Here is a 21,964-nt window from a genome sequence, read left to right on the forward strand (position 1 = left end):
TTATACACGTCTTCTCGTGTATACCACACGTGGGACGGGCGCAGCTGACAGATAGTCTGTACGGTGTGGTCTAGGTGTAATATGTTGTATCAGATGTTTGTGTTTGGCGTGCAGTTTTTCTATGTGTCTTGAGTGAAGTTTGTGTTTGTGTTGGTTGAGTGGACGGATGTTGGAAATTTGGTGTAGAGACTCAGTGGTTCTGAAGTCGCTCCATCGCGAGCCCGTGATGAACTGGACAGCGGCATTCTGAACCTTCTGATGCTCGTAGTTATTAGTGGCACATGTCAGCTGGCTTAGTCCCGGGGACTGGCACAGAATCGGTCTGACGAGGGCTAGGTACAATCGACGTTTGGTTCTCAGTGTTGCAGTTTTGAAGCGTCTGAGCTTACCCAGCACAGCCCTAGCCTTCGCTCCCTGCTTGCGGAAGTGTGGGTTCCAGGTAAGGCCATTATCAAGTGTGCTACCCAGCACACGGGTATGGTCTTTCGCTGGGATGTTTGTGTTGTTTATTTTAAGAGGAGTGTTTGTGATTGTACTGTTGGTTCGTTTGCAGCAGAAGTATACAGCATTGCATTTCGACGCGTTGGTCTTAATGCGCCACTGTTGCTCCCACGCGTGTGCCCCGTCTAGGATGTTTTGCATTACGTGTAACGCTCCCTGCAGCGTTTTGTGTCTGCTTATGTGGTTAGTGTCGTCCGCATACGAAAGAGTTAGAGCCTGGTTGCGAGGATAAGCTGGCTCTGGCAGGTCATTCGTATATAAATTGTACAGAGTGGGGGCAAGGACTGACCCTTGCGGCACTCCAGCCTTCGGCACAAAAGGTTGGGACAGACAGCCCCGCCACTTTATTCTTATTGACCTGTCGTCCAGGTAGTTGCAGAGCAACCTTGTGAACGGCAGGGCAAAGTCGAAGTTGTGGTACAATTTGTACTTAAGGCCTTCATGCCAGACAGTATCGAATGCCTTCTCCACATCCTTACAAACCAAAATGGCCTTACCAGGGCGACCGTCTGGCGGTCTTTGAACCCATTGAGTGATTATGGATGTTACGTCTTCTGCACCGCGCCCCGGCCGAAAACCAAACTGGCAGTCCCTCAGCACATTCTCCGTCTCTAGGTACACGGTCAGGCGGCGGCATAAGACGTGCTCAAACACCTTTCCAAAGTACTCCAGAAGGGAGATGGGCCGATATGAAAGGGGGGCGGAGGCGGGTTTCTGGGGTTTAGGAATGAGGATGGTATGGGAGGCCTTGAATAGTTGTGGGAAGTACCCAGAGGCTAGTGAGCTATTATATAGTGTCGTCATGTGTGAGATTATGTTGTCTGGCATACGTTTGAGTATGTGTGCATCGATGCCTGAAGGGCCAGGGGATTTTAGTTTTAATGCCGAGATAACCCCCTTTACCTCCTCCAAAACGATGGGGCAGATAAGGGGATCATCTTCATCTAACTGAGAGAGATCAACAGTCTCGTCGGGAATGAGGTCACTACAGCTGTTCATGAAAGAGTTAACACTGTGCAAGGTGCTAAAGCAATGTGGTCCTTGCACAGGATGGGGTTTAAAGACCTCACTCCATGCTGACGCCAGAAGGTCTGCTTGGTGTTGGGGGGAGTGTGCAGAGTGGTTAAGATGGTTGATGACCTTGGGTGGAGGCACAGAGCACTCCTCCAGCTCACGTTTGAGGGTCCTCCAGAACTTGGAAGGGTCCGTCTCACAGGCGCCGGAGAGCGAGGCCATCAGTTGCTCCTCCACTCGATGTGAATCGATGTAGAGGGACTTCCTCAGGCTACTCTGTAGCCAGTGCATGTCTCTTAGGATGGCTACACGGGCCTCTAGGGGTGCTTGTAATAGATCTGTAGATCTGTTCTGTAGTGCAATGCGTAGTCTGTTAGTGCGCATAGAAGCGGTGAACGTGGCAATCTTTCGGTGCTTTGTTCTAGGAATGTGCTTTTTTACAGCGTTTTTGACAAACTTTGTAAGTGAGCGCCATTCCTGCTCTATCGCCGCTTGTGGAGTGTTGTCCATGTATGTCGTGAGAGTGTTTTTGAAGCCTTCCCAGTCGGCCTGACTGTAACGTAACCGAGGCTCACTGGGGATAAGGATGGGTGAGGTGGAGATGCGAAGGATTAAGGGTATGTGGTCTGAGAGGGTGGGGGCACCGGGTGAGATAGTGGAGTTGAGGAAGAAAGCTCGGCTGTTGGAGAACACCAGGTCGGGCTTACCCTGCAATCCATGACCTATGAATGTGGGAAAGTCCGGTCCTAGGAACTTCAGCCGGTGAAGTATAGTAAGAGAGTGTAGTTGCCGACTCACTGAGCTGCTGTTGTGCGTTCCAGGGCTCCAAGCAGCATGACTGCAGTTGAAATCGCCAATGAAGAAGGTTGGGATTTTGTATGACATCACCTTGGCAATGTCAACAAAGGGGAGGAAGGGGATACGGGGAGGGCGGTAGAGGGTACAGAGGAGGATGGGACCGCGAGTGGTGCTTAACTTGATCGCGAGCATCTGCTCATAATGAAATTGATCAAGTATAGTTGCCTGGAGGGACTTCCTGGCCAAAATACAGACGCCCGAGTGCAAAGCAAGACCCCGACTCCAAGTGTTGAAGCCTTGAATCTTGGGAAGAGAGTCGGGGGCTGGATCACCCATCGAAGTCAAACAAATGACATTAGGACCGTGTCTGGCAATCTCTAACAAGGTGCTGGTCCTTTGTGGGGCCCAGTGATGGACGTTCTGGTAGAACACACGTAAATCCAATCGTTTTACCTTGGACGCACCAGTATCCACCTAAATAAAGCGCTAAAGCCACACCGAGTGTCCATCCCTCCCTCGGCACCATAGTCCTAGTAACATACACCCGTATGTTACACCGTCTCATCCAACGATCTCAAACTTGCTAAGCATGTCAACGTCTTCTGTTCGCAATTTCCGAATCCTTTACGAGGAATAATACTTAATGACCCAAGAAAGAGGCTAAGTGATTTGAACCATGCACTTAATTAAAAGTGTTTTCTGACCATCCATAATGACAAAATTAGCAGCTACTAAAACTGATCAAGTTTACACTTCAATATCAATATATCTCGGTATTGATTACCTTGTTTTTGCATGTACCAGTCAATAGTTACTCGGGAGGGTAACGATTACAGAGACGAAAGTGTTCGTAGTTGTAGGTCGTTCTACACCGCCCGAAATTCATGCCGCGGCATGAGATTCCCGTAAAAGAATGAAAAACAAAAGATACTGGAGGGGGGGGGGGGGACGAACGAGTCTATATTTCATATTAATTTCAAAATTCGAATTAGATTTTTTTGATGATAAAACTGAGTGTTATGGATATCACTTGGGTTAATTCTTCCATAAAATGACATGTGTTTAGGAAAATATTACAAGTCTTAAGTTTTAAAATCAAGTGGTGCAATTTTTCATATCCTTGGTATCTTAAGTGATGTTTAAGGGTCACTTTGCTGGAGCTCCATGGATAGGGTTCCCGCCAACTTTGTTAATCTACAATAAAGGACATAAAAACTTTATTGATATTTATTTAAGTAGCTATAGATCATAACAGATGCCAACATTAAATGCAGTTCAAAATTACATTTCTCTTACCTAAATGAAAATACAAAAACAAGAATGAGAAGACATTTATTTTACCTTGATCAAAGGTTTCTAATCTTTAGAACTATATTTGCCCTGGCTTTTTGCTGCCCTCAGAAAATTTGTATCATCTTTGCTCATTTTAGCGAATTCAAAATAACTATTTTTTATGTTAAAATGTATGAGAAGTTCGTTCTTAACTCAACAGAGCATCAGTTCCTTTCATCTCGCCATTTAGAGGACATTAAACTAAAATCTCTCTCACAATAAGATGATGTTCCAGGAATCGATTGTACAAAAGAAACTATTTTGAAAACATTGATAAATTTAAAATCCATAGATTTCAAAACAAAATACCACTTTCTGGTTATTGTTGAACTTATGAAGAGTTCAGAGCTTTTGATAGTGTTGAAGTTTCTTTGAATTAATACTACTTCAAAAAGTTCATCCATCTTTAATCTAAGCTTTCCTTCTAGCTTCTAGTGTTCTACTACTTCTACAAATTTCTGAAATTTTGGGAAACAAATGGCCTACGAAGCTTAGGTTTGATAATATGCCGAATGTTGAAGTTCATCGAAATCTTTTCTGTTTTTCCAAATATCTGTTAACATGAAACATTGGCACTGCTAATACAAGTTTTCTCTCATAGATTTTACTGTTCTTCTGGTATTTATAACACATTACGGCTCGATTTTGTGAAGGGTGTCATCATTACATTGTTGTATAATACGCCATATTTATTTTAGTTTTTCGTGAGTTCAGTTGATAGGTGGAGGTATTGCCTTTCCAAACGTCCAACGGCACCTCCTTTCTTTCTCTATTATTTTTCTTTTCTTTTTTCTTGGTGGTGGTTCTCATATTTAGTAACATAGTTTACGATTTTTTGGTTTTCCAATTTTTTTTTTTATGAAAAACTTAGTTATAGATAAAATGAGGTTAATTTTACACCCTGGACTGCGGTCTGCCGCTCTGTGCGTCTGGTATTGTGCAGAATGCGGAGTTGACAGTCTGCACTCTTACAAGAAGTAAACGCTTTTGTAATCATCACATCTCAAGAGTAGGATTGAACTACCAGTCAAAATAAAGGACAACTAGTGTCATTTCAAATCTCAATAAAGGACAAGGGCAAATAGTGCTGAATAAAGGACTGTCCTTTGAAATAAAGGACGGTTGGCAACCTGTAGTGACGTGATGCATCCTACGACCCGTCACACACTGATCAAAGAAATCTTCGGAACTAGCCTTTCCAAGTTCCTGTAGTTGGCAAGCGTAGTTCGCAAGGGTGTCCCTGCCAGCCAGCGGTCAGCCAATCAGGAACTTGTAAAGCTCCTCACGTTCCCGCCAGCCTCCCTTAAAAGGTCGGCGTTTCGCCGAGATGGGCAGAACAGTACCGACCAGCACACACAACAACATCTCGTCCAATCTTCTAGCCGTCCCATCGAGCCTCGCCGTCATCTGCTTCCGCCTCGCTGACGTTAGGCTCCACGTCCAGCTACAACCATAAGCTCCACTAAGCTGTGGCCTTAGTCCGAGCTTCACTTATATTTCTCATGTGCCACTACTAGTGTCGCACCTTGTGGCTAATTACCAAAAGAAAGAGATTAGATATTTTGTGCTGCTTTTCATTTGTCCTGCCGTTGCTCCGAACTAAAACTACTACAAACCCTATCCATGGATCAAGGCAAATTTGAAATTCATGTTGTTTCTAATTTCTCTATATCATTTCACAAGTAATTCGCATGTAGTCTTGAAATAATATTACGTTTTAAACCTTGATTTTAGTCACTGATCCTTGTAATTCGATGCGCAATCATTTAGGAACTTCAGTTTCACCGTCATTTTCTATTGCAAGGGTGTTTTGATGTGAGTGCTGAGGAGTGTCACCAAATGGTAAACCGTAGATTGTAATTAAAAATAAAATAAAATAAAATGAAAACCTCCTTCCCTCCCACTTAAAAAAATGAAAGGGCGATCACTAAACAATTTCTTTATGTGGCCTAGTACATAGCTTTGACTTTGAATACCTCTCTTGGTATATGTAGCCTAAGTACATAAAAACTAACCATATTAGTGACTTGCAATAATGTGTCCATTTCATGTAAATAATTATAAATCATATGACTTATGGTCAACAGTGTAACTACATATTTCTAGAGATATGAAAAAAATATATTAGAACGGTAGCACAAAGTGTGGACATCAAAACGAAAAAAAGAGAGAAAATTGTAACTGAATGAGCTTTCAATAAAGGATCACTAAATTTATCCCCCATTTCATTTATTTGCTTTTGTGCTAATTTTCAGAATTGAATGACTGACAACAAGGAACAGTGTGGCTGAATGGCAGAACTTTTAAATGAGGAAATTAATCCAGGAGCCGAGAGAAGAGAGTGCGATGGTTGGTCGTTGAGAATGGAGTGGGTGGGAACGAAAAGGGTATGGGTGGAATTATGCCTTTTGACTTTGGCTACCTTCCTTGTTAGGGGGATGAAGCCCTTGGTATATGTATATATTGAACACATTCTCATCTGTCACAGTAAGAAATTTGAGGCACCGGGATACTGGAATTTTTGTTAGAAAATATTGGGAGAATACAATCATACATTGCCTACTCGTCTACCCATCTAAGGCATTGTTGTTGGGCAATGTTCTCCCACCCACCAGCCTCTGCAATGACATGAACAGCTGTGTGTAATTTATATTTTTGTTTTCTGTGAGCGACGGAGGTTGATATTTGGAGCGTGTATGAATTTGTTTGGATAAATGCAAGAATGCATTATCGAAATATTCGTTAATGGTATAGTCCTTTGATATACGTTTACCTTTCTTACTAAGGCATTTGTGGCAGGGCCAATAAAGAATTGAGGGCGTAACCAAAAGACTGCAAAACAATTCGATGCACTCTTGTTTATCTCTTTCACTTCACCGTTAAAACCGCACCAACTGACTGTTTGCGTTAGTCCCTTTGTTAAACTTCGCTATGAAACATTGTGTATTGTCTTAGTTCATACAGTGTTCGTTCATAACCGTTTTTTAACGATTATGTCTGTATTTTGCATGTTTCAGTTTTTACCATTATCACTTGTAATATATCATAAAACCCACACCATCTGTTTATTATTACTGTAAACAACCTGGTTACTGACAGGTACAAATCCAAATGTAAATGATAACAGTTCCAGAAAGTGAGTTCTCATCTGTACAGAATCATCTGGCGTTAGCCAGACTACAGCCTGTAGAATTGTACCATAATAAGGCAATTAATCGATGTAATATTTTACTATTAATAATGTTTCCTAAAATAAATAAAATTGCCTGACATTACTTATAAAAAATCTGATATTGCCGTAATGCTGGGTTGATATCTAGCCATTGGCGTCTTAAATTATATGATATTGAAGATAATGGTCTATCAAACTTATAGGTGCATTTCTTTTATTCTTCTTGGCTAATGAAGTGAATTACAATATATATTGAAAACAAAACGAACAAAACTACCAACATATTTGAAGATCCCGCTTAAATGTTGCGCATGCGCAATAACAACATTCGTTCTGATTGGTTAGCAGAATTTAAATGGACGACGCTGTGGAGATTCAAAAGTAGTGTCAACAGTGTGTGTTATAATTTTGCCAAAGTTCGGAAAGTGATTGAGCTAAAGGTATGGAGGTTATATATGTGCATTCCGTGATATTAAATCTAGCATCTATAAATGTGTTGTGGTAGTATAAATGTATCAAGTGTGGGGCTGAGGAAAAAAAATTAACTACTTTGTTGTTGACTGAGAAGAGCTCTACGGATTTGGAGAATCTATAGCAAAATCTACATTATACATTTTCACAAGTGAAAGAGGTAAGTAAAGAAGTATTAGTGTTTTTTTTTTTTTTAGTATGGAGCCTTTGGAGAAGTAAACATTTCATAAAAACATCAAATTTTGATGTACTCGCTTAACCAGGCGAGTTAAACTGTGAATGTAAATTTCACTATAAATTATATTGTAATATTGAAAGGTTGACAAAACTTGTGATGAAACTACATCATGTGTAAGGTACACAAGTAATGGAGTTGTAATTGGTTAGCAAGGTATCGGTACAGGCGGGTAGTCATTACCCATTAGACTAGTATTCTTACTTAGGAAATTAATTTTGTTGCCTCCCTGCATGGATAATCATAATATATCCTTTGCAGGCGGGTTTTGTAAAGGTATTTTATTTGTCCAGTTCACTAACCTCAGTTTATTTTTATTATTCACATTTTTTTTTATTTTTTTTATTTTTTATCAATACTCATACTCAGACTGCTTAGTATTTTTCATTTATTTTTAATTTTAGTTGTGTGGGGATTCATCTGGGTGCACATTCATTTTAAATAATCTAGGGGCACATTTCTCAAACATTGCTGCATAATTTTATTGGGTCATACTTCAAATATTCAGTGTATATTCACGATGCTTGATAAAAATTTGGGGCCAGTATTGTCACTAGTGACTGATTTGTTTCCATCTTAGGTGAAGGCACTGCAGCTGTTTCACTGATGAAATAGCAATATCTTTTTTGAACTGTTCTACATTCTCATTTTCCTTAACTTCACTGATAAATTGTCAGTTTGGGAGCACTATTCTTGAAGCCCTTGAAACGTATCGTCGTATGTCAAGTTACAAGGATGTTCCATTGGATTTGATGGTTCACACATACTAGATAATGATTGAAAATCGCTCATTATTCTAACGTACAGTAGTTTGTGTTCACTATAAGTATAATGAATCGGAGGTTGAAACAAGTCTGTGCATTAAATGGAAACTCAAATTGGTGCACCCTAAAAGAGAAGTAGTATCACTACTGTATGGTAAAGCAGCTATCGTAAAGCACCATGGATCAACTTAGGGGTTCTAATCATATTTAGAAATTTCCTCAGTTGATACTAGGGCATAGTTTCATTAATTTCTATCTCAACTTGTCACAGGTAAGATGACTTTCGGCGGGAGAAACCTGCGAAAGTCCCCTCGAGCTGCGAGATCTCCTCATAGACAGAAAAGGCGATCTCTTATACGGCAGATAAGTAATGAAGCGGCACTTACTGAAGGCTCGAAAGCCAATGTGCGAGTTGTAGTGAGGGTGAGACCTCCAAATGAACAGGAACAGGCCAACAACTTCAGGTATTTAGTTTGATTTCATGTACTGTAAATATCAGAAAAATATGTAATACACACACACACACACACACACACACACACACACACACACACACACACACACACACACACACACACACACACACACACACACACACACACACACTAGAGCAAAGAGAGAGAGGAGATTTGATAACTATTTACAGAATCATGAAAGGCATAGAAATTATTGATAGAGAGAATCTGATAAAATGGGATGATAGAAATACAAGAGGGCATGGAAAGAAAATCAAGAAAGACAGCTATAGAAGAGATGTGAAAAAAACAGCTTTCCATCACAGAATAATAGACAGTTGGAACAAGTTAGATGAGAAAGTAGTGTGTGCAAAAACAATACATGAATTTAAAAATAGTTTAGATAAAATGAGATATGAAGACGGGACACCACGAGCATAGCTCCCCTTCCTGTAAAATACAACTAGGTAAATACACACACACACACACACATCTGAAAAAGAACAGCTTTCCTCACAGAGTAATAGACAGTTGGAACAAGTTAGATGAGAAAGTAGTGTGTGCAAAAACAATACATGAATTTAAAAATAGTTTAGATAAAATAAGATATGAAGACGGGACACCAAGAGCATAGCTCCCCTTCCCGTAAAATACAACTAGGTAAATACACACACACACACACACACACACACACACACACACACACACACACACACACACACACACACACACACACACACACACATATGTACATATACCAATGGTTTTTTCCCCTTACAAGGGAGGTAGCCAAAAAAAAAAAAAAAAGGCATAAAATCCACTTCCACCCATTTCATCCCCACATACTCTACTCCTGTTCACCCCCTTCCCTCCTTATCTTGGCTCCTACTGGATGATAGGTCATCCGTGTATCTTATCCACTGCCCTGGGTCAGATGCAGTGTATCAAGACACAGCACATCCACAGCAAGGCCACTTCATTTAATTGGTGACCCCCTTCTTCATCCCCTCATGCAGAAAAAGATAAGATGTGGAGAAATTCCTTTGGGCTGTGTCAAAAATATTCAAACATACTCCCTCCCTCTCCCCCCATCTCCCACCCACTCCCTTCCATGCATCTCAACATCATCCATGCACAATCATTCTCCATTCACTCCAATCTTCTGTCGTCTCCCTTCCTTCCCCAACAGACAATCCCCTCTTTCCCAATGCCCCTTTTTACCCCATCCATCTATCTCATCCTTGGTTGTCCCCTTCATGTTCACTCCTTCCACCTCAGTGTTCCACATCTTTTACTAATCTTTCTTCACTCATTCTTTCCCTGTGTCCAAACTTTCCCAATAGTCTTTCATCAACACTATCTCCCAACTCCCTTTTCACCCTTGCTCTCCTCATCTCATTTCTCACTTTATCCAGCCTAGTAACCTCTATCATACATCTTATGCATTTCATCACAGACTCCTTCAATCTCCTCTCTTATGTTCCATATTTCTGCCCTGTACAGTGCTATTGGCATAAACTCTCCTTTATACAATCTGCTTAGCATCCATTCCCAAATGTCTATTTCTCCTTACATTTTTTAATCCCCAAGTCATTTACTTGCTTCTTTCAATCTACATTCTACCTCCACCTCCACTCCTCTCTTTCCCTTAACACTGTCTTCCAATTTACTGCCATGTTCTCCCCTTGTACATCTCATGAACTTACTTTTTCACCCACATTTACCTTCAACTTCCTTCTTTTGCACACCTCAAACTATCACTAACTTCCATAATCTCTCCTGATTGCCACAAGTGCAGTGTCATCAGCAAACAACAGCTGGCTAATGTCCCATTTTTCTCCATTTCGGAGGAGGGATTGAGGAAGTTGGTGACAGTTTGGGAGAGTGTGTGATAGAAGAAAGCTGAATATAAATGTAGGTAAAAGTAAGGTGATGAGATGTATAAGGGGTGAAAGTGGCAGTAGTCTGGAAGTGAGCATTAAGGGAGAGCGACTGGAGGAAGTGGATAGTTTTAGATACTTGGGTGCAAATGTGGCAGGAAAAGGTGGAGGTAGAATGTAGATTGAGAGAAGTGAGTAAATGCCTTGGTGGATTAAATAGTGTAATGAGGAATAGACATTTGGGAATGGATGCTAAGAGGAGACTATATGAAGGAGTGATTGTGCCAACAGCACTGTATGGGGCAGAAACATGGAACATAAGAGAGGAAGAGAGAAGAAGTTTGAATGTGTTTGAGATGAGGTGTATGAGAAGTATGATGGGGGTTACTAGGCTGGATAGTGTGAGAAATGAGGTGAGGAGGAGAATGGGGGTGGAAATGGGGTTGGAAGATAGGGTTGATGAAAGAGTATTAGGATGGTTTGGACACAAGGAAAGAATGAGTGAAGAAAGACTAGTAAAAGAGGTGTGGAGGGTGTGAACATGAAGGGACGTCCTAGGATGAGGTGGATGGATGGGGTGAAGGGGGCTTTGGGGAAGAGGGGAATGTCTGTTGAGGAAGGACAGGAGAGGACAGAAGACGGGTGAATGGAGAATGGTTGTATATGGATGATGATGTGATGCATGAGGTGGAATGTATGGGGGGTGTAGTAGTATGTGTGAGCAAAATTTAACGCAGCCCGAAGGAATTTCTCCCCGTCTTCTCCTTTATGCATGGGGGGACGGAGAGGGGGGATCGCCGATTTAATGAAGCGGCCTTGCTGTGGATGTGCTGTGTCTTGCGACACTGCTTCTGACCCAGGGCAGTGGACAAGGTGCAGGGATGACCCGTCATCCAGGAGGTGCTAAAATGAGAGGGAGGGTGGAGGGATGTGGAGTGTATTCAGGGATGGAATGGGTGGGAATGATTTTATGCCTTTTCCTTTTTTGGCTACCTCCCTTGTAAGGGGGGAAAAGCCTTAGTATATGTATGTATGTATGTGTGTACTGTATATATATATATATATATATATATATATATATATATATATATATATATATATATATATATATATATATATATATTTATTTATTTATTTGTGTATATGTATACACCCAGCTCTCTTAATGGAACCCACATCAACTACCATGTGTGCAGGCATTTGGGCCCAGGACATAAGACCACTTTGGGAATTGGTGTTTTGTCCTGGGCCAATTCCTGAAGTAGGTTTATCCTATGCCAAAATGTCTGCACAAGTGGTGGTTGGCGAGTGTAGAATTAAGAGACCTAGGTCTATGTATACATTTTCTATCTATGCAAAGTACTCAGAAAAGGAGAATCACATATATATATATATATATATATATATATATATATATATATATATATATATATATATATATATATATATATATATATATATATATATATATACTGCTACAGTACTCCTTTTCTATATACTTTACACTGAAGATGTAATATATGAAGGTGTTTTGCTCTGTTTAGTTTTCTTTCCCAGTGGTCACGCCTGCATAACTGAACACATTACCAGTGTTTTGAGTTATAGGCAGTGATTATTCTAGAGGTTGAAGAAAAAATAACAATGCAAGCATTGTTTTGACAAAAATGATGAAATTAAGCCTTCTACTTGTTGATTTTTTCTCGTCATTTGTGAAGGAGAAAGTCGGCCTCATTTGTTTATGCAGAGCCAGTTCTCATATATCCAATAATTTCAGGAATGTGGTAAAAGTAGTGGATGACCACATGCTGATATTTGACCCCAAAGAAGATGAAGATGATTTCTTTTTTCAAGGAATGAAACAAAAGTGCAGGGACATGAGCAAGCGTCAGCCAAAGGAACAAAAGTTTTGGTTTGAAAAAGTGTTCAATGAAGATAGCACTAATCATGATGTTTTTGAAGACACAACAAAGAAGATTGTTAACACACTTTTGGATGGTTATAATTGCTCAGGTATAAAGTGTTAAAACCTATCAGTTTTGGGTAAATCCAGGTACATAACTATTTCAAAGACCCTCCTCCCTTATTAAGTGGGTTGGCTGAATTATAGCACACACACACTTCATCAGAAAAAAAAACTCTTGTATATCCCCTTGCTACAGTCATAACCTCCCTATCCTTCTCTACATTCAACAACTCCATAAAATACACAATAAACACTATAGGCGATTTGTGGGAAAACCCCAGATTACTTGGCAAGACAGTCCAGGGAACAACAACTCCACAAAATACTCTATCCATCATTGTTTTACTACATTCTTAAATTTTAAAACTAATTTAGAAATGGTTCAGTTTCAGCCAAGAGTCATCAATGGGAAGGCCTGAGGGTTTTTGCGAATCACTGGAGGGTTGCAGGTTTCCAGTTGAGAAAACTTTAGGTAATAGTTATCACTATATATTTGTAAAACCTTTACCTTTTTTGTTTTTAGTGTTTGCATATGGAGCAACTGGAGCTGGAAAAACTTTCACAATGTTGGGAAAACCACATATGCCAGGGATAACATTTCTTACTGTCATGGAGCTATATCGCTGTATTGAGGAACAGAAGGAACAAAAGCTTTGTGAAGTTGGAGTGTCATATCTTGAGGTAAGTGCTTGAAAATTTTACATTGTACATGTATGTTCAGGTGGGTCAAGTGTAATTTATTTGTTTATTTATTATTTAGTTTACTTTATTCTTGTGTGTGTGTGTGTGTGTGTATCCAAATTGTTGATTGTAGTATTGTTCATTTCATACATGTGTTTAGGATTTTGTAAGCAGTAACCATTGCTTTTATCCTTGGAGATAACATTATATCAAGAGATAAGAGATGAAAAGATAGTAAAAGAGAAATTTATGGAGGGATGGTAGAAATTTCAAGTGACATTTGAATGGAACAAATGTAAATGGAAAATCTGTATATGCATATCAAAGGGGTTTCTATTTGTCTTCTCTATTTCTGCATGAGGGGATAAGGTGAGAGGGTTGTCATGTAGATGAAGTGGTTTGCCTTCTTGTAGATATGCTGTCTTGCTGCATTGCTTCTGACCTGGGCAGTAGGCAGGGATAGGGATGACTCTTCATTCACAAGGAGCTAAGGTGAAAGGGAAAACTGAAAGCCCCAGAACACTAGGAACTCCATGAGGAGCTAAGATTAGAGGGAGGAAAGGGTGGTGGTTGGGAGTGGAATGCATGAGAATGAAATGGATGGAAGTGGGTATATACCTTTTGACTTTGGCTACTTCCTTGGTATAAAAAAAAAAAAAAAAAAAAAACACACACACACTCACACTCTCTCTCTCTCTCTCTCTCTCTAACACTAACACTAAAAAAACGAACTACAGACACTAGAGCAAAGAAGAGAGAGGAGATTTGATAGCTATTTACAGAATCATGAAAGTCATAGAAGTTACTGATAGAGAGAATCTGATAAAATGGGATGACAGAAATACAAGAGGACACGGAAAGAAAATAAAAAAAAGACAGCTATAGAAGAGATTTGAAAAAGAACAGCTTTCCTCACAGAGTAATAGACAGTTGGAACAAGTTAGATGAGAAAGTGGTGTGTGCAAAAACAATACATGAATTTAAAAATAGTTTAGATAAAATGAGATATGAAGACGGGACCCCACGAGCATAGCTCCCCTTCCCGTAAAATACAACTAGGTACAACTAGGTAAATACACACACACACTACAGGGCAAACTGCATAATTGGATGGAAGACTTTTTCCAAGAAAGGAAAATGAGAGTAGTGATAAGAGACACACTCAAAATGGGATGAAGTAATAAGCGGTGTTCCGCAAGGAACAGTTCTGGCCCCAATAATGTTTGCTATATATATTAATGATATGGATGAAGGAATTGAAAGCTATATGAGCTTCTTTGCAGATGATGCAAAACTACTGAAAAGAGTGAACACGGAAGAAGATTGTGAATCACTACAGAGTGATCTAAATAAAGTACAGGAATGGAGTAGGAAGTGGGAGATGGAGTTCAATACAAAAAAGTGTAGTATAATGGAATTTGGAAAAACCAAAAACAATAACAGGATCATATAAATTGGGAGAAGAAGGAATAAAAAAAGTAGAAAATGAAAAGGACCTGGGAGTCATTGTTATGAATATGTCACCTGAGAAACATATAAATAAGATTTTTGGAGAAACTTATAATTTAATAAGAACAATCAAAGTTGCATTTACATACCTGGATGAAGAAATGGTGAAGAAAATTCTAATCACCCTGATAAGACCAAGATTGGAATATGCAGCAACGATATGGTCACCAAGTACAAAAAAATGTATAAAAACACTTGAAAGAATACAAAGAGCGAGAGAGGAAGAGAGAAGGAACTTGAATGTGTTTGAGATGAAGTGTCTGAGAAGTATGATGGGGGTTACTAGGCTAGATAGAGTGAGAAATGAGGAAGTGAGGAGGAGAACAGGGGTGGAAAGGGAGCTGGGAGATAGGGTGGATGAAAGAGTATTAGGATGGTTTGGACACATGGAGAGAATGAGTGAAGAAAGACTAGTAAAGGAGGTATGGAAGGCAGATGTGGAGGGAGTGAACATGAGGGGACGTCCTAGGATGAGATGGATGGATGGGGTGAAGGGGGCTTTGGGGAAGAGGGGAATGTCGGTTGAGGAAGGACAGGAGAGGACAGAAGACAGGGGTGAATGGAGAATGGTTGTATATGGAAAATGTTGTGATGCATGAGGTGGATTGGACGGGGGAATGGGGGTGAGGTAGTGTGTGTGAGCAAAAATTTTTGACGCAGCCTGAAGGGATTTCTCCCCGTCCTCTCCTTTATATGGGGGGACGTAGATGTGGGGTCACCGATTTAATGAAGCGGCCTTGCTGTGGATGTGCTGTGTCCTGCGACACTGCTTCTGACCCAGGGCAGTGGACAGGGTGCAGGGATGACCTGTCATCTAGGAGGTGCTAAGATGGGAGGGAGGGTGGAGGGGTGTGGAGTGTTTTTGGGGATGAAATGGGTGGGAATGTTTTTGTGCCTTGTCCTTTTTGGCTACCCCCCTGGTAAGGAAAAAAAAAAGCCTTGGTATATGTATGTATGTATGTAATTACAAAATTGGCACCAACACTCTCAAAACTATCATATGAAGAGAGACTAGCAAAACTTGAACTACAGACACTAGAGCAAAGAAGAGAGAGAGGAGATTTGATAGCTATTTACAGAATCATGAAAGGCATAGAAATTACTGATAGAGAGAATCTGATAAAATGGGATGATAGAAATACAAGAGGACACGGAAAGAAAATAAAAAAAGACAGCTATAGAAGAGATGTGAAAAAGAACGGCTTTCCTCACAGAGTAATAGACAGTTGGAACAAGTTAGATGAGAAAGTGGTGTGTGCAAAAACAATACATAAATTTAAAAATAGTTTAGATAAAATGAGATATGAAGACGGGACACCACGAGCATAGCTCCCCTTCCTGTAAAATACAACTAGGTAAATACACACACACCAACCAACCAACCAACCAACCAACCAACCAACCAACCAACCAACCAACCAAGGACTTCTTTTCCCCTGACAAGGGAGGTAGCCAAGTCAGAGGCATGCACCCATTCCACTCCCATCCACCACCCTTGTTAACCTCTCACCTTAGCTCCTCGTGAATCCCGAGATCCCACCCATTTAGTCACCTCTGACATGCATGAAGACATTTGGCATCCCCACCACCACCACCACATGAAAAAAGTCCCCTATATACCACTGATTAATTTTCCTGATTGCAGGTTTATAATGAAACTGTTCGTGACTTGCTGAGTCCTGGTGGTGTGCTTAATGTTCAAGAAGCAGGAAATCAAGTTCGGATACCAGGTCTGACTTTTCATAAGCCCACTGGTGCGGAAGACCTCATGGAGACTCTTGCCAGAGGGAATAAGAATAGATCGCAACATCCAACAGATGCAAATGCAGAGTCCTCCAGGTCGCATGCAGTTTTTCAAGTATGTTTTGCTAAATAATTTGTCAACAATAATTTAGTTTTCATCCAACATATTTCCATGTTTTGTTAGGAACATTTTTTTTTTTATGTTGCTGACCTACAGCAACACCTATCCCTTTTAGTATGCCTCTTATGCATACAGGGAGCATGTGGATTGTATTCTAATTGATCCCTACCCTTACTATGATTTGGAGGTGCAGCACATGGTCTCCAGACCAGGCCCTGGATTTGTCTTTATTAATTTCATTTATCTGTCTTCACTTTTTTACATAAATACCAATTGGCAACTGCTGCCCTCCTTATTGTCTTATCACTTGGTTAGAAAAAATTAGACACTAATACATCATAGATAACTTGGAAGTCGGAGAGCTTGCCACTCATTGTTGAAATCAGTTGGCATCACCTTCATTTGGAGGTGTAATCCAATAGAGCTGATACTGTCTCGGGACCAGGGCCACGGTCTACAAGATGGATGATATTTCCTTGTTTTAACATAGTTGATAATTGGCAGCTGCTCCCATTTTACTGCTACTAGCCAATGTTTCCTCCCAGAAACCTTTGAGAGGGTCTTGTAACCAATTTCGTTCACGGTGGAGGTGCCTGTTTGTAGTAAATTCAAGGCAACAATTGTTATTCTGTTAATATTCCAAGGGCTTCTTTCCCCATGTAACGAAGGTAGCCATTGAAGGGATGCACCCACTCCCGCCCATTCTTCTCCCATTAATTTCACTCCCAGTGTTTCCCTCTCTTCCATGAGCAGCTAAGATGAGAGGGAAATAAAGGGGGGTGGATGGGAGTGGGTGCATGCCCTGACTGGCTACTTCCCTTATAAGGGGGGAGAAGCCCTTGGTATATAGATAACATAACAACTGTTGCCTTTAATTTCACTAATTAAAAACGGGAAACTCCAATGAATGAAACTGGTTATCTGTTCCTCTCAAAGGTTTCTAGGAGGAAGGATTAGACTTGAAACTATACTGTATCATCATGGATCAGTTTCTTGGTCAATGGCTTATAGCAGTAGCAGCAGTAGGAGGAGGGAAGCAGTTGCTAATTATCAATTGATATTGTTATTATTTGGGAGATTTTTGGGAAGGTGCAAGGACTTGATGACCAGTATGGAGGAGTGGGAATGAAGTCAGTGAAGTTCAAGGCATCTTTTAACCACTTGGCTGTTCCCCACAAAACAAAGTGGCTAAGTATGGGAGAGTATGATGGAGTGGAGGGAAAAGTCTTTGATTATAATGTGGCAATGGGCTTTTGTGAATGCACAGTCCTGTCAAGTGAAAACTGATGAGAAGAGGGAGACATTTTGGATTGATGTAAATGAGTGTAGTTTTGAGATGAGTGGTATTGGTGAATGTCTGTGCTAATATAGATGAGCACAGATTTGGAGTACCAGGGAAGCACAGGGTGTCAAGTAAGAACCAATGTGGAGAGGTGTTAAAATTGTTTAGATAGTTAAAAATAAACAGTGGGAAAATGGGGGGGGAGAGGACATAAATGGACTGTGTAATAGTACCCAGAGGAAGGATTGGAAGAGTTCTTTCTCTCCTCTCTCTCTCTCTCTCTCTCTCTCTCTCTCTCTCTCTCTCTCTCTCTCTCTCTCTCTCTCTCTCTCTCTCTCTCTCTCTCTCTCTCTCTCTCTCTCTCTCTCTCTCTCTCTCTCTCTCTCTCTCTCTCTCTCTCTCTCTCTCTCTCTCTCTCTCTCTCTCTCTCTCTCTCTCTCTCTCTCTCTCTCTCTCTCTCCCTTTTTTTCTGTCGTTTCTCTCTCTTTCTCTCTGCCTGTCTCTCTCTCTCTCTCTCTCTCTCTATCTCTCTATTCCTCTCTCTCTCTCTCTCTCTCTCTCTCTCTCTCTCTCTCTCTCTCTCTCTCTCTCTCTCTCTCTCTCTCTCTCTCTCTCTCTCCCTCCCTCCCTCCCTCCCTCTCCCTCCCTTTCAGAGGAACGAGCAGGGAATTGTCAGATCATTATGTGGGAGGAGAGTTGAGAATGGAAGTGAAGTGAAGGAGGATGAAAAGGGGAGACATAAGTGCTGAGGTTAAACAAATTAAATGAAAAGGAATGCCAGAAGAAACTAAAAGAAATATGGGTATCTTGCAGGTATTTGTAAAGCAGCAGGATCGTATAGCTGATATAAAAGGAAATATTACTATAGCTAAGCTCTCAATGATAGACTTGGCAGGCTCAGAAAGGGGAGCTGTCACTGGATTTAAAGGCTCACGTTTCAGAGAAGGAGCCAATATCAATAAATCACTACTTGCTTTAGGTAAGCAGTTAATATGAGTGTTTTTGAGGCAAAGATCTGAGATATATTAATTTGAACATTCTAATAATTGTTAGGGATTTTCTGACATAGATTTGTATTTCAGGAAATTGCATAAATGCCCTGGCAGATGGACAGAGACACATTCCTTACAGGGACAGCAAGTTGACAAGATTATTGAAAGACTCCATAGGTGGTAGCTGTTGCAGTGTTATGATAGCCAATGTGTCTCCAGCCATCTCCAGCTTTGAGGACACCTTCAACACCCTACGCTATGCAAATAGAGCAAAAACCATAAAGACTTCGGTAAATATAATTCAGTATTTGTGTGCAGAGATAAATGAAATGGATGTGATATATATTGTAATGCTTTTATAGTAAATCATCCCCCCCACACAGGGGAAAAGAACCAATAGGTAATCCAAAAAGTCAACTGAGATTGCTTGGTCATCTTTCTTCTTCTTGACCAACTAATCTCTCTGCAATAAAAGCTATAAAGTAAAATATTAACTCAACTGTTTGTAAGTAATGTCTGTGTGCTAGTTTTTATATCGTGGGGGAAAGAATATTATCACCAAGTCTTCCCACTTGAATTGTAAGAGGCAACAAAAACGGGATGGGGATTAGGACTAGGCGTCCTTCTCCCTGTAGCCCCACAGGGGACATTCCTAAAAAAAATGTAAAGGCGTAAGAGGGTCTAGGAGTTTTCCAACCAGTACCCTAAGGTATGGGTCTTTTAATGTGTGTAGATGTGGTACAGATTAGAGTAAAAGGGAAGAGATAGGCAGTATGTTTGTGAGAAGATAGATGGATGTGTTGGCTTTGAATGAAACTAAGTTGAGAGGGAAGGGTGAGTGTGAGTTTGGGAGTGTAGTTGGGAGGTTCTCAGGAGTGGAGAGAGGATGAGGGAGAGAAGGGGTGGCTATACTAGTAAGTGAAGAGATAGGTAAATGTGTAGAGGAGTGGAAGGAGGTTTCTTCAAGGTTAATGTCGATGAAGGTGAAGCTGGGAAGGGAGATGTGGGTTTTTGTAAGTGCATGTGGGCCTGGTAGTGAGAAGAGTGTAGGAGAAAGGGAGGCTTTTTGAATACGTTTAAACGAGTGCATAGAGGGATTAGGGAGACACATCAATGTAGTGGTATTGGGAGACCTTAATGCTAGGGTAGGAAGTGAATTAATAGACGAAGTAGTTGAGAAGTATGGAGCTTCGGGAAAGAATCTTTGAGTTGATGGTGGAGATGTGTCTAGAAAGAGTTGATGATAGCAAATACAGTGTTTAACCCCTTCCATACGGTGCCGCACACGTAGGCGTCATGGACTTAGATCTCGGTGGCAGCAGCCAATGCCAGCCGTACGACGTGTCGTAATAATACTCGCATCATAAAATATAGTCACCGCATATATCGATCGTTCTCTCTTTCACCCGCGAATTTTGAAAACCACAGAGAATGGGATTCAGGGCACATTTGAGAGAATGTAAAAACACAGGGGCGACTACAATAAATATAATCAAGACGCCGATATGGCAGCCTCGCGAATACACTCGCTCCCCATGACGCCTACGTGTGCGGCACCGTATGGAAGGGGTTAAGGAAGAAAGTCAAGCATAAGTACACATGGGAGAGGGTGGTGGATGGAAGGGTGGTAAATAGTGTTAATGGACTATGTAGTGGTAAATAGGAGTATAGTAGGAAGAGTTAAAGATGTACATGTTCTAAGGGGAGAGAGTGGGGGAATAGATAATTTTTTTGGTGGAAGGTAAGTTGAGAGTGGAGGATAGATGGAGAGAGAGGTGCTTTGAAAGAACTGCTTAAATGAGAAAGAAAAGGAGAAGGAGTACAAGAAAAAGCTGAGAGAGGAGTGGGAGGGAGTGAAGAATAGAGTAGAGCTAGGAGTGGAGGAGGAATGGGGATGGTTCAAGGAGGGAGTCACAAAGTGTGCAAAGATGGTGTGTGGAACAAGGAGGACAGGAGAAAATAGAAGGAAGGGTAGTGAGTGGTGGGATAAGGAAGCAAAGAATGTTGTAGAAAAGAAGTGAGCTTTTACAGATTGGTTTCAAAATAGGACGAGGGAATCATATGAGAGGTACAAAGAAAAGAGAAATAAAGCACAAGGTAAAGGAGGCAAAGAGAAGAGCAGATGTGAAATGGGGTAAGAGTATGACAGAAAATTTTGAAAGTAATAAAAAGATGTTTTGGAAAGAAATTAAGAGAGGAAGGGAAGGTGAATCAAGTAGAGAAGGTAAAAGGTGCAGATGGAGAGATGATAATGGAAGAGAAGGCAGTAGGAGGAAGATGGGTGTAGTATTTTAGGAAATTGCTAAATGTGAAGGAGGATAGGGAGGGAAAGGTAGTTGCAGTGGGAAGTGCTAAGAAAATGACTGATGAGTGAAAAAAATGGAGGAGAAATAAGGAAAGATGAAGTGAAGGCAGTTGTTAAGATGATGAAAGCAGGTAAGGCACCTGGGTTGGATGGATGTCATGCAGAATGTCTGAAAAAAATTAAATGCCTGAGAAGTATGGTAGGGGTTACTAGGCTGGATAGAGTGAGAAACAAGGAGGTGAGGAGGAGAGTGGGAGTAGAAAGGGAGTTGAGAGATAGTTGATGAAACAGTATCAGGATGGTTTGTTTACACGGAAAGAACAAGTGAAAAAGATTAATAAAAGTGGTGTGGAAGGCAGAGGTGGAGGGTGTTAAAGGGGCATTGGGAAAGAGGAATGTCTGTTGAGGAAGGGAGAAGACAGAAGATAGGAGTGAGTGGAGTATGGATGATGCTGTGATGTGTGGAAGGTGGGGGATGAGAGGGTGGGAGTGTGTGTATATGATGTTTTGATGCAGTCGGAAGGGATTTCTCCCCACTTTCTTGTTTTCTGCATGAGAGGACAGAGAGGGTGGGTCACCAATGAAATGAAGTGGCTTTGCTGTGGATGTACTGTGTCTTGCTACTTTGCTTCTGTCCCAGGGCAGTGGGTAAGATGCAGGGATGACCCGTCATCCAGGAGGAGCCAAGAAAAGAGGGAGGAAGGGTTGGTGAATGGGAGTGGAATATGTGGGGATGATATGGATGG

At 41.0% G+C, this 21,964-nt stretch overlaps 1 protein-coding gene across 3 annotated transcripts in view; it reads left to right on the forward strand.

The window, feature by feature from the left end:
- The first annotated feature begins 7,144 nt into the window (after nucleotides 1-7,144).
- Nucleotides 7,145-21,964, forward strand: part of LOC143024679 (kinesin-like protein KIF18A) — a 50,058-nt gene continuing 35,238 nt past the window's right edge. Inside the window, exons 1-8 of one of the 3 annotated variants that reach the window (XM_076183675.1) lie at nucleotides 7,154-7,257; nucleotides 7,386-7,448; nucleotides 8,559-8,751; nucleotides 12,397-12,632; nucleotides 13,109-13,266; nucleotides 16,421-16,633; nucleotides 18,735-18,900; nucleotides 19,004-19,203. In XM_076183675.1, the coding sequence (XP_076039790.1) occupies nucleotides 8,564-8,751; nucleotides 12,397-12,632; nucleotides 13,109-13,266; nucleotides 16,421-16,633; nucleotides 18,735-18,900; nucleotides 19,004-19,203 (1,161 nt within the window). In that variant the 5' untranslated portion in view covers nucleotides 7,154-7,257; nucleotides 7,386-7,448; nucleotides 8,559-8,563. Of the gene's footprint in view, nucleotides 7,449-8,558; nucleotides 8,752-12,396; nucleotides 12,633-13,108; nucleotides 13,267-16,420; nucleotides 16,634-18,734; nucleotides 18,901-19,003; nucleotides 19,204-21,964 lie in introns of all 3 variants that reach the window. The other 2 variants (XM_076183676.1, XM_076183674.1) reach the window with 2 other exon arrangements.

This window comes from Oratosquilla oratoria, chromosome 4 (genome assembly GCF_046742065.1).
Source record: "Oratosquilla oratoria isolate Oo_2021 chromosome 4, ASM4674206v1, whole genome shotgun sequence".
Taxonomy (NCBI): domain Eukaryota; kingdom Metazoa; phylum Arthropoda; class Malacostraca; order Stomatopoda; family Squillidae; genus Oratosquilla; species Oratosquilla oratoria.